The sequence below is a fragment of the Mesocricetus auratus genome, unplaced genomic scaffold, assembly GCF_017639785.1.
Source record: "Mesocricetus auratus isolate SY011 unplaced genomic scaffold, BCM_Maur_2.0 Super-Scaffold_100007, whole genome shotgun sequence".
Lineage (NCBI taxonomy): Eukaryota > Metazoa > Chordata > Mammalia > Rodentia > Cricetidae > Mesocricetus > Mesocricetus auratus.
In genome coordinates this window covers 55,604,488-55,618,344 of record NW_024429191.1, presented here as the reverse complement: position 1 = coordinate 55,618,344, position 13,857 = coordinate 55,604,488, and the positions used below count along the sequence as shown (strand labels likewise).

The 13,857-nt window shown below is 37.8% G+C and overlaps 1 protein-coding gene across 1 annotated transcript in view; it reads left to right on the top strand.

Moving 5' to 3' along the window:
• Positions 1 to 13,857, top strand: part of Efcab5 (EF-hand calcium binding domain 5) — a 115,907-nt gene that overhangs the window by 36,523 nt on the left and 65,527 nt on the right. The window contains exons 6-7 of the mRNA XM_040749171.1: positions 3,352 to 3,400; positions 7,154 to 7,224. Coding sequence (XP_040605105.1) covers positions 3,352 to 3,400; positions 7,154 to 7,224 — 120 coding nt within the window. The remainder of the gene's footprint in view (positions 1 to 3,351; positions 3,401 to 7,153; positions 7,225 to 13,857) is intronic.

Below are 13,857 nucleotides of genomic sequence, written 5' to 3'. Positions count from 1 at the left end.
TAACACTATACAATGGAAAAAAGAAAGCATCTTCAACAAATGGTGCTGGCATAACTGGATGCAGACATGTAGAAGAAGATTGCAGATAGATTCATATCTATCACCATGCACAAAACTTAAGTCCAAATGGATCAAAGACCTCAACATAAATCCAGCCACACTGAACCTCATAGAAGAGAAAGTGAGAGCTAACCTCAAATGAATTGGAACAAGAGACAGCTTTCTTAATATAACACCAGTAGCACAGACACTGAGGTTGGCAATTAATAAATGGGACCTCCTGAAACTTAGAAGCTTCTGTAAGGTAAAGGACACAGTCAACAAGACAAAACAGCAGCCCACAGAATAGGAAAAGATCTTCACCAACCCCACTTTTGACAGATGGCTGATTTTCAAAATATACAAATAACTCAAGAAGCTAGTCACCAAATCACCAAACAATCCAATTAAAAAGTGGAGTACAGAAGTAAATAGAGAATTCTCATAGAGGAATCCAAAATTGCTGAAAGACACTTTTAAGAAAGTTCAACATCCTTAGCCACCAGGGAAATGCAAATCAAAACAACTCTAAGATACCATCTTGTGCCTGTCAGATGGCTAAAATCAAAAACACCAATGACAGTTTATGCTGGAGAGGATGTGAAGAAAAGGGAACACTCCACTGCTGGTGGGAGTACAAACTTGTACAGTCACTTTGGTAATCAGTATGGTGGTTCCTCAGGAAATTGGGAACCAGTCTACCTCAAGATCCAGCAATTCCACTCTTATGTATATAGCCAAAGGATGAACATTCATACAATAAGAACATATTTTCAATATGTTCATTATTATTTATAATAATCAGATCCTGGAAGCAAACTAAATGCCCCTCAACTGAAGAATGAATAAAGAAAATGTGGTACATTTACACAATGGAGTATTACTCAGTGGGAAAAAAACAAAGAAATCTTGATATTCCAAGGCAAATGGATAGAACTAGAATAAACCATTCTAAGTGAGGTAACTCAGTCACAGAAAGACAAGCATGGTATGCACTCACTCATATATGGATATTAGACATAGAGCCAAGGATTACCAGCCTACAATCCACACCTCCAGAGAAGCTAGGGAACAAGGAGGACCCTAAGAGAGACATACATAATCACCTGGACAAGGGGAAAGGGACAAGATCTCCTGAGCTAATTTGGAGCATTGAGAAGAGAGGGAGTTAGGAAGAGAGGGGTAGAAGAAGAGGGGGGAGGAGAACATGGGGGACCAGGAAGATTGAGTAGGGGGGAAGGATAGAGGAGAGCAAGAACAGAATTACCTTAATATAGGAAGCAAAATCTGCCACCAGGGAAATGTCCAGAGATCTACAAGGTTGACCCCAACTAACAATCTAAGCAATAGTGGAGAGGCTACCTTAAATGCCTTTCCCCAATAATGAGATTGATGACTACCTTATATGCCATCCTAGAGCCTTCATCCAGTAGCTGATGGAAGCAGAAGCAGACACCCACAGTTAAATTCTGTGCCAAATTCCTGGAATCGGTTGTAGAGAGGGAGGAGTGATGAGCAAAGGGGTCAAGACCATGCTGGAGAAACCCACAGAAACAGCTGACCTGAACAAGGAGGGGCTCATGGACCCCAGACTGACAGCTTGGAAATAAGTGTAGAACGGAACCAGGCCCCCTGCACATAGGTGTCAGTTAGGAGACCTGAGCAGTCTATGGAGTCCCTGGTAATGGAACAGCATTTACACCTAGTATAAGAATGGACATTGGGAGCCCATTCCCCATAGAGGGATACTCTCAGCCTAGACACACAGGGAGGGGCTAGGCCCTGCCCCAAATGATGTGACAGACTTTGATGATTCCCCCATAGAAGGTCTCACCCTTTCTATGGAGCAGAAGAGAAATGGGATGGGAGTCAGTGGGAGGCATGAGAGAATAGGAGGAAAAGGAAACTGCAATTGGTATATAAAATAAGATTGTTTCTAATTTAAATTTAAAAAGGAAAAGAATATAAAAAACAAACAAACAAAGTTGGAGAAGCCTAGCTAAAAGACCAAATACTGTGTGATTTCAATTACATGACATTCTGGAAAAGTAAAAAATTATGGAGAAAGTAAAAAGATACTGTTGCCATCATGAAAGGTAAAATGAACAGATGGAACACAGGATTTTTATTTTTAAGTTAGCATTTTAAGTAAAAGGTTTCTTTATAAAATTTTCATATAATATGCAATATTTTATATAAAATGAGTGACAATATATAATGTAGTATAACATGTATATAAAGTATTATGCTTTGTTCTTACTCATTCTCCTCTCTCAAAGCCTTCCCATATCTCCACCTCCCTCTTGCTGATCCCCTTCCTCCTCTCATATATTCTTCCTTTGTGTTTCGAGTCACATGTATGCATTACATACTTCTACACTGTCTCTCCTTTAGATCACTTACTCTTCTCTTGTGGTCCCCACTCTACTTTCATGACCTATACAAATACAATCAAAGTTTTAAATCAAGGTTCCTTGCATGAGAGAAAACACTCAGTATTTGTCTTTTTAAGTCTTATTTTGTTTAGCACAGTGATCTTGATTTCTAACCATTTCCTGTAAATGGTTTGATTATGATTCTGTACTGTTGAATAGAATTCCATTGTGTAAATGCTCTACACTGCCTTTATCCATTCATATGTTATTGGGCATCAAAACTGGCTCTACTTCTTAGATATTCAAAATACAAATCCTTTTAAGACAGTGAAACAACCCTATATGACACTGTGGTAATAGACACCACCATTGTACATTTGTCAAAACCCCTAGAACATAGAACCCCAACAGTTACCTCATATATAAACTGCAAGCTTTGGAAGAAACGCTGCCTCATTGTAGGTTCATCATTTGCAATGGATCTACAGCTCTAGCATAGGCTATTGGTAGTTGGGGAGGTTGTGTATGTCTGCTCAGTTTAACTTGAATTTAAAAATTCTCTGCAGAAATGAAAATCTTTTTTTTATAAAGGGGCCAAAATGCACTCTGAAATTTTGTGTTTAGTAATTAGAGGATAAGGAAGTAAAGAGAATTCTCAAGATTGCCAAGATAGTTGCAAATGTGCCCTAGCTACATCAAATTCACTGTCAAAGGTTTCTAGAAATGTCCCTTGGAGGGGACAAAATAGGATCATTCTCAATGTCTCAGTCCTCACACAAAGAGAATAGAAGTCAATAAGGACATACATGAGAAGGTAAAATACTAAACAGAGATTACATTACTCTGTACTTAGAAAGACCATATATGACTTTTAGTCTAAAAAACTAAATATGTGGTAATTGAGGAGTAATATGTTCTTTACCTCTTCTCTCTACAGATTCAGAATGCCCTTTATGATTTTTTTCAGAAGCCAGATTTTCATCTTGGTAAATATGTCTATTACTGTAGTATTCTTGTTTTGGGGGGAAGGAGGTTGAAGTCACATGGTCAATACTAAGGCCTATGTTGTTGGAAGTGCTTAAAGATAGATTAGCATCCTCTGTTCTTCCCAGAGACAGGATGTCAAGAAGCATGGAAGTAATCAATCATCTTTAGTCTTTTCAGTCCAATGTTTCCTTGTGTCACAAACATTGTGTGATTACCTGCCTCCTTTATTATCCTGCAATAGTCCCAGAAAATAGTAATTATAGAATTTGGAAGAAAAAACATAATGCTGTATTAAAATAAAGGAATCATGCAAAGAAATGTACTAAAATTATATGTAGGGCAGAGCGATAGCTCAATGGATAAGTGTGATTGCTGGAAAATTATAAGAAAAATTAGGATCAGAGTTCAGATCCCAGCACCCATGGAGCAAGCCTGCTGTCCTGAAAATGATTGTAATGCCAGCTATGAGGGATCCAACACTTTTTCCTGGCCTCCACAGCCCCCATTCCCCTCATATGTATTCATATAGACAGATGATAGATAGATAGATAGATAGATAGATAGATAGATAGATAGATAGATTAGACAAACAAATAAATCTTTAAAATTTGTATGTACTATATCTCAATATATAAATGTTTGATTACAATATCACTAGAAGAAATAATAGTCAGACCTTTTAAACCTACTCTTCATGAATGGATAGATATAAGAAAAGTAAAATTATATCTAAGTAACTATTTCTTTGTATTGACATTTTGAAATAAGAGTAAAAGAATTTATATATTCATATATATATCTACATATATATGGATATTCATGTGTTTATGTGTGTTCATGTGTATTTGTGCTATTCTCATGACTACAGGTATGTTACAAATGCAGACTAACACAGATGTATTACATACAAGTTCAAATTAAAGTTGTAATGTCACTTTCTATATATAACACAATTTTTTAAATGGTGAACAAATACCAATAAGTTCCAGAACAAATTTTACATTCAACTCTCACTCAAAAATTTCACAGTAATTATATTCTCAGAAAAATTCAATGGCAAATTGAGGAAGCAGGTTACAGATAGCTCAGTAGTAGAACATGTACTGAACATATACAAAGATGTGGGCTCAAAACTCTGCAATAACTACAACACAATATCAAAACTAAACTTTGTGTTTACATATAAAATAAGTTATAAATTCAAAGTTATTATAAGTAACTTTTCACCTTTTCCAAGGTCTGACAGGAGAGGGGAGCTTTTATTGCATAGAAAGTATGGGAATTCTATCTTTATACCAGCTCCCCACCACCGAAACAACAAAAACTCTCTTATAAATTTCCACTATGCATACCAGGAGGTGAGAACAGCCCCATCCCTATGAGAGACTATAGGTTTTGATGCATTGATTCTGAGAAATGTTTCCTTATGTGAGACTAGGCCAAGAAAATTCTGACTTGTAACTAAGAGCTTGAGCTTGCATTCTGGGATTTATGTAATTTGTGAACCACTGATTGTTTTGTTTTTTGAGATAGGGCCTGCTTCTGGCCTGTATAGACTACCTAGGCTGGCTTGGCACTCACAGAGATCCTCCTGTCTTTGCCTCCCAGTATCAAACACTGGTTTTCATTATCACACACTGGGTTTTATTTGTTTGTTTGTTATCACTGTGTTTAGTGGTAACTATAAATGATGAGAATATTTTCATTCTTTCCTTTCTTTTTTTCCTCCAGTTTTTTTGAGACAGTCTTTCTACATAGCTAGCCCTGGCTGTCCTAGAATTCACTGTGTAGACAAGGCTGGCTTTGAACTCACAGAGCTCCTCCAGCCTCTGCCTCACAAATGCTGGGGTTAAAGGCATGCACCACCATGCTTGACCTTTCCCTGCTTTTAAAAATAAAGTGTGTTTCTCAGCATCCTGCTTGCTCTTTCAGGAACATGATTTGGGCCTTCCTTTCTGACAACTTGTCTTCTACCTGCTCTTAGCCTATTTAAAAACTGAAATTCTCCCCTTAGCTCAGTCTCCATTTCTGTTTCAGAAATTCTTTGCAGTATATTCACTTATTCACTTTGAGTGAGAGTGAGTAAGGAGTCAGTTAAGAGAATTCTGTTAAGATCCTGCTGAAAATTAGTGAAGTCCTAAACTACCCTTCCCCAAGCAGATGAGCGTTCTCCCCTCTTTTCTTTTCCTGCAGTATTCATTTCCTGTATCATTAGTTCAGTCAGCATTTGTTGAGCCCTCACTTGGTTCCACATACTGTGAGAGGTAAAGAAAACAAAGAAAATTAAGACATGATTCTTCCCCTTAAGTTATTGAGTGCCAGCCATTGGTGGCATAGACCAATCTAGTCTGCATAATTTTCTAGAGGTGGAGGGTCTCTTACTTCTCTTACTACTATAACCGATGTCTTGTACTGTCAGTTACAAAACTCAAGAGTGACTGAAGAGTCTTCCCTATGCCCTTGTCCCAGTTCATGACAAGCAGAGTTAGAAATAGGAGAGAGAGCCAATATATTAGTCCTTCCATCATAAAACTGTCTCTGTCGCTTGGTGAGGTCAATATGGACTTTGTAGTTATCATATCAAATGGAAGCTTGTTTTGTTTTGCTGGAGCTAAGGCCCAAGCCCAGGGTCTTGTGCTTGCTAGACAGGCTCTCTACCACCGAGCTAAGTCCCTAGCACCTAACATGGAGGTGTAACAATCCCTAATATTAGTCACCCTTTTTCAGAAGATTCTCTTGGCATTCTGATTTCTCTGTTCTTCTGCACAAGCGTTGTTTTCCAGAGTTTACTTTTTTGGCTTTCTCATCACCTGATACATTCATTGTTCACACACCCTGGATTTTCTTATTCTAACCCACAACTCCAATGACTCTGATGACTCTGAATTCCAAACTGTCCCCTTGAGCTCTGATCATACATGAAAGAATCTACAATGAATGGTGAGAAAGGTAAGTTTCCAATCAGAATGATGATAAACAGTACAGAAAAACAAATGACCTATGTGTCTGCATGTACATACACATTTGGAAATCCATGGGAAGGTTTCTAAAAAAAATGATGACAAGCAGCAGTGGTGACTTGCTCTGGGGCCAGGGAGACTGAAGATGCTGAGGCAATTCACATACAATTTATAAGGTTACCTACCATAACTAATTTTTGAGATGGTGAATAGCCTTTATATTATTTACATCGTTTACCAAAAGACCACATTCACATGGAGTTTGTTAATTTGAGAAACATTAAAGTCAAAGAAATTTTAAGCTGGGTGTGGTGGTACACGCATTTAATCTCAGCACTGCGGGGAATCGGCAATCTGATCAACAGAGCAAATTCTAGGACAGCCAAACACATATAAAAAGATCCTGTCTCAAAATATAAAATAAAATGGTAGACTAACTCTTAAAAAAAAAGAAATGCTTTAAAGAGGATATTCACAGAGACCTTTCAGTTTAGATCTGCTGGCATAAATGCTCTCATAAACATACAGGGGTTTTTTAGTCCTTTATGTTATTATTCATATATGATTCTGCTTTATTCCAACCTAGTTATTAAAAATTATGATCCATTCTTGGTTAAATAAAGCCAAGGAAAAACCCCTTGGTAGCAATTGGTATGTTACCCAACTATATATTTTTTACCAAAACTATGGATAGACACTAATTGAGAATAATTTTAGTACTATATTATAAATATAAAATATGAATTTATTACATATAAACTAATTAGCAAATAACTTTTATTCTAAAATTAGAATCGCGTTGCAAAGATCTGGTTATGATCAAATCTGTGGACCCAGGCCTGAACCAACAGCAATTTATACAAGTAAGGAGATGTGATGTTTATATTTGTATCAAATTATTCTGCCAGTTTCATTATCTTTTGATAGATGTAATGCACATCATATGAGGATTCAATCAAATGGAAGAATAAAACTTATCATTTCTAAGATACGTACTTCAAAATATTTAACCCCTCAGAAGTTGGGTTATAACTTTCAAATAGTTCCTTTATTTTCTTTCAATTCATGACATTCATGATATAAAAATATGAAGAACTTGTACTGACACCTTCTGATAAGATCAAGAAAAACCAGGATTTTGTATCCAGTGAAATCTGATTGTACAACTATAATGAGATCTAAGACTGGAAGTCTTCATGGCATTTTTAAACCTGAGAAAGTATGATTCTGCTGTAATGGAGTAAGTGAAAGAAGCCATTTTGTTAGACCAGAATTCTGTCTGCCACAGCCTGCTTTCAAGTCTTTTGTGTCCTCTCTTCCTCCAGTTTTTCTGTAATGAATTCAAGAGCTAATTCAGCTTTCACGATTTCTTCTCACACGTTCTTACACCACTAAAGGTGACAACCATGTGGGAGATAGAGTTTCTGTGTGAAGGATTTCTTAAACATTTCTGAATGGTTCTTGTCTCGATCCCACACAAATGAGATACACTACTCGAAAACACACAGAATAAATGGCAGAGTTATCATAGTTTAGAGTAGCCAAGTGAGATGACTCAGCAAGTCAGGTAGAGGCAAGCCTGATGACCTGAGGTTGAACCCAGGAGCACAAAAGGCAGCAGGAGAGAAGCTACTTCTGAGAATGATTCTCCACCCTCCACATGCTTGCCTGCAGGAAGGGGAAAAGTAAATTCAGGAAAGGCAAGGCTTTCTCTCTTTAATGTAACTGTAGGCATAACTTGTATTTCTTTGCAAAAATTGATTCTCAATGCTACTGACCTAGTTGTCTTAGTAGTTTCTCTACAAATAAGCAATCTAGAAAATGTTCTTGAGATGGGCTTGGTGGCGCAGGCCTTTAATCCCAGCACTCAGGAGGCAGAGGCAAGTGGATCTCTGAGTTCGAGACCAAGCCTGGTCTACCGAGCGAGTTCCAGGACAGGCTCCAAAACAGTACAGAGAAACCCTGTCTCGAAAAAACAAACAAACAAACAAAAAAGTAATATGAATTTTAATCATATGTGAATTATATATCAATAAGAAAGTAATATGGACTTACTATAGAAAATTATCAACAAAAAAGTTTAAAGAAGAAAAATGTTAAGCCTGTAATTCTTTTACCAACTTATATCCACTGTTAGAATTATGATTTTTTTTTCCCTCAGATCATAGTGACTCACACTTTTACTCCTTTGGCTAAAGCAAACTTTTCTTGGTTTTATTGTTGCTTTCATCTAGTCTTATTGGCATTTCTGAATGGCATCTATGAAGCCAAAATCCCAAAGCCCTCACCACTGTACAGGTCCCTGGACAGACTGCTACCTCCTTCTTTGCTCTCATAGATATTAAGCTTGTTTTCTTGTTTTAAGTCTTATGTCTAGGGTTTTAGCTATATTTACATTAGAGAAATAGGGGAAAGCACTTCTCCAACTTGGTTCCTAAATCATTTTAATGTCATCGTAATGTTTTGCTATATGTCTTATCATTGCTTAATCATATCTTTATTGTTGGACAGTTACTTTCTCATATTCCTAATAAAAATAAGATCAGTATTTGTGTGTAAATCTTTGCCGTTTAAAATCGTGAACTAGAAGTGGAATAGGGCTAGTGACTTTATAAAAAGCTCTTTCTTTTTCTTCCTCTCTCTCTCTCTCTCTCTCTCTCTCTCTCTCTCTCTCTCTCTCTCTCTCTCTGAGTTGGGGGAGCATACATGTGGATATGAGCATGCACACCATGGAAAGCCCATGTGAGAACAAACAAGAAGGCAGCCATCTGCAACCCAAGGAAAGAGACTTTATCAGTCACTGACTCTTCTCAACCTTTGATTTGAACAGTCCAGCCTCTAGAAGTATGAGGAAATAATTTCAATTTTCAAAAATGCCTAGTCTAGTCTAATTGTTATGGTAGGGAACTCCAGTAATTTTTTCAGAATAGACTCCCAGAAGTGGAAATGTCCAGGTCAAGAAGGAACAAGCTGAAAAGGCGTTGGGTCCCTACTGTCAATCGTGCTGTTGATCGCATTGATTTATTCTCCCAACAGCAATGTACAAGAGCTCTCCAGGTATTTATTCTCACCTACAACAAGCATTACTAAGAATAAAAAGCTGAAGTTCGCTTTTCTTTTTCTTTCAGTGCTTGGAGATTACACTGAGGGCCCTGTACATCACTGGACCTCTGAGATATGTCCCCTGCTCCTCACTTTTTTTTAATAGAGGTTAAGGACCTGGAGAGATTGCTCAGCAGTTAAAAGCACTGGCTGCCCTTCCAAAGTACCCAGCACACACATGGCAGCTCACAACTTTCTGTAATTCCAATTTTAGGGTATCCAACATCCTCATACAGACATATACAAAGAAAACACCAATGCACCAAAAAATACATTTTTAAAAATAGAGGTTAAATACTTTATTGTTAAAACGTTTTATTATGTGACCTATTCATTTCTTTTCTAGTGTGAGCAAGCTACATCATTGGGCACATTGTTGTCTTGCCGCATTCAATGTGTGATTTCATGAATTCACAAGATGCTTCGGCTTCTTTGACTTTAACTCACCAAGTGCTACTGTTTTCACTTGGTAGACTCCATCAGTCTTAGTTATTATTACTAATAATAATTAAATGGCTGTAGTAGTATTTAAGAGAATTAAAATATAACGTACTTCACAATGGGTAGAGAGAGAGAGCTACAGGATGGCTTCAAAAAGGTAAAGTGTCCACAGGGTTCAAAGAGGCCATAGTGAAGGCAAAGATTTCTGGAAAGCCGATTCAGACTCCAGGAAATGTCTATGGGGGTAGGGGCAGGGACAAGGGCAGGAGTGGGGGTCAGATAAGCTTTATAAATTGCAGGTGCAGAGTTGTCAAAAGCTGCTGGGGTGTGGGGAGGGAGGGCAATTTTAGTGTCAGCTTGTCCTAGGCAGGAGAAATTTCACTTGAACTGAAGTCCAGGTTAGAGGTACATTGCTGTGGCCATTTTCCTGGATTGGGGGAAAATTGACCTTTATAATACCAAGTGAGGTGGTTACATCATTTTTTGGTGTGGTGTGTTTAATTCGCTCCTGGGTCTGGGTTTCTGATGTGGTTTCGATAGCGCCATGTGTCCAGGTGTTCCTGATTTAATTTGAAGTTCATAGGTGTTTACTCTTACTGTATAAAGAGGTTGTTTAGCAGTATCTGCCTCATGTCTGTGCTACGGTTGTTCACTTACACAGGCAAGATGTGAGTCATTCCACCTCAGAGTTTACACTGAAGACTGAGGGAGCTGCTCTTTGTTAAAATAGGATTGCTCAGGACAAGTCCTAGCTTGAAGCAAGTGTTCTATACCACACAGGGTAACTTTGAGCAGGACATATCCCAGTCTCCACATTTGTCTTACCTTTTAATGTTTAGTTTAAGTTAGAATTACAAATTCTCATTATGTTGATGGCATTTTCATATATGATCACCAATTATGAGTGTTTTTCCAACTTCTTCAATTTTATTTTCATATTTTATTATTACAATCGTCTGCTTATGAGACAGGGTTTCTCTGTGTAGCCTTGACTGTCCTGGAATTCATTCCGTAGACCAGGCTGGCCTCCAACTCAGAGATCTGCCTGCCTTTGCCTCTGAGTGCTGGGATTAAAGGTGTTCACCAGCTCAAATTTCCTTAATTAAAAATAATTTAAAGATATTCTCTAATTTTGAAACATTTTTGTTAATTCTGGTGAACACAAATCAGATCATTTAAGGCACTTCTTGTCGAGCCTGTGTGGATGTGACTCTCTCAAGAGCAGCTCAGTTGTCACTGTCTCTTATGGGTGTTTTTATTTTTAAGATGAACTTGACAATTATTTTGAATAAATATACAACTCTTTATTGCACAAACTCCTCTGTTACAAGTAGCTAATTTTCCAAATGAGAAAAAAATGCATCATTGTCTCAAAGGAAAAGAAAACATTTTGCAAATTTTCATATAAATGTTCAGTACCCACATAAATTTATGTTTTCCAGAAAGAAGGATGCTCTATGACATGTACCTCTAAAGACTATGTATTTAAATGTATCACCTAGTCTCCCTTTGCTATCAGATAATTCAAAGCCAGAGAGGACAGAACAAAAAACAAAGCAAAAAAGTCTTTCTTTTCTACTTTAAAAAACTCAGCTGCAAATAGCATGTGACAATTTTGTGATAAAATTTCCAGTTGTTCCCAGAATCACTAGAGAAGCAAATGAACAAGCAGCAGGGTGGGGCTGTGAGAGAGTGTGTTTGTTACATGACAGTCTGGTAGGGGCAGTCTCGTTGTCCTTTCAGTTCTTTAGAGGCAAAGTTTAACCTTCCAAGCTGAAATGAAAAGTTAAATCTTTGTTGAGTTGAGAGTGAATTTATTCTAGGGCCCCTATTTTACCATTGCCAAAGTAGCATCATTGGAATTTTTAAAATATTTATTATTTTATGTGTATGAATGCTTGCCTGCTTGTATGTAAGTACGCTATATGTGTGCATGATGCCCTTGAGGCCAGAAAAGGATGGAAGATCTTCTGAAACTAGAGATACAGAAGGTTGTGACCTGTCATTTGGGTGCCAAAGACCGAACCCCAATCCTCTGCAAAAGCAGCAAGTGCACTATCCACTGAGATTTCCTTCCAATGCTCAAATTTTTGGGAAAACACTATTATTGCAATGGTATTGTAAAAATGACTCCTAGTTAAAGAGAGAATCTTCTTTAACATTGTCTTCTTAAATGTAGCTTCTCATCTGGGCATGGTGCTACATGCCTGCAATCTTGGTATTTGAGAGGCTGAGCTGGAAGAATTGTGAATTAGAAGCCAGTCTGGGCTATAGAGCAAAACTATATATATAAAAAAATTTCAGAAATCTCCAAAACAGCCCAAACAACCAGCTTCCCCAATTTTAAGATGAATAGTCTTTCTGCATCTCAAAAATAAGATGCATCTAGGCACTTATTGTGTGCTTTTGGTAAGCCTCCATTCCACTTCCCAAAATGGTTTAAGATCAGCCAATCATCCATCTTAGGGTTTGCAGCTTTCCATAATGGATGGGGGATGGTGCTACATCTGTTTTATAAACAAATCACCTAATATAGAATGACAAAGCATACAAAAGAATTGATAATGGGATAGCAGATAAATGAAATAAGTAAACAAAATTGAGCAGGCTTCAGAATTAAATGTAATTCAATCAGATCGAAATTATTTTTCTTACTTCTAAATGATAAAACATTATATTTATAAAATTGATAAAGATGATAGGACTCTCTTAAATCTAATGGCATCATGTTGCAAGAGAATATATAAAAAACTATATTAGAAATATAAAGACAAATGAACAAAAATGCACAATTATTATGGAGCTATTAAAATTTTCATTGGTAAGAGCTTTATTAGGATTTAATTCACACATTATTTCTTTCTTATTATTGCTACAACAAATTGCTACAAAGTTTGTTTTTAAAAACAACAAAAATTTGTTTCTCACAGACCTGGAAACTGTTCAAGTTCACTAGTCACTATTGGGTGTTATTACTTATAACATCACCGACCTTGCCTCTGTAGCCATGTTGCCTCTTCCTACCTTGATGGATTTTAGTATATTTACAAAGTAGAGTACCATTTTTAAAAATCAATTTATTTCTTTATTTTACATCTTGGTCCCAGTTTCCCCTTCCCCCTCTCTTCCCAGTCCCCACCCCACCCACCCGTTTCCATTTCTAATCCACTCCTCCATTTCTGTTTAGGAAAGGGCAGGTTTCCCATGAGTACAAACAAAACGTGGCATATCAAGTTGCAGTCAAATGAAGCATCTCCCATGTATTAAGTCTGGGCAAGGCAACCCAGAATGAGGAGTAGGGTCCCAAAAAGCCAGCAAAAGACTCAGAGACAGCCCCTGTTTCCGCTGTTTGGAGTCCCACAGGAGACCAAGCTTTACAACTGCAACATATTTGCAGAGTGCCTAGGTCAGTCCCATACAGACTCCCTGGTTGTCAGTTCAGTCTCTGTGAGCCCCTATGAGCCCAAATTAGTTGATTCTTTGGGATTTCTTGTGGTGTCCTTGACCCCTCTGGCTCCTACAATCCTTCCTCCCACTCTTCTGCAGGATTCCTTAAACTCTGCCTAATGTTTGGCTGTGGATCTGAATCTGTGTCCATCAGTTGCAGGATGATGCCTCTCTGATAACAATTGGGCTGGGGACCAATCTGGTCACAGGAGATGGCAAGTTCATGCTTCCTATCCGCTTTTGCTTGACATCTCAGCTGGGGTCAGCCCTGTAGATTCTTGGGAGATTCCCTTTCAACGGGTTTTTAACTGACCCTGGAATGTCCTCTTCCCCCACACTTCCCAGAAGTCTATTTCAGTACGCTCCCCTTACATCCTCCCATAACCTGATCTCTCATGGACCCCAAATCCACTTTAGAACATTGCCTTCACCTGAAAAGGAAGCCCTCCACGTGGTAATAGTCACTCCTCATTGTCTTCCAAACATCGGCAACCACTAATGTACTT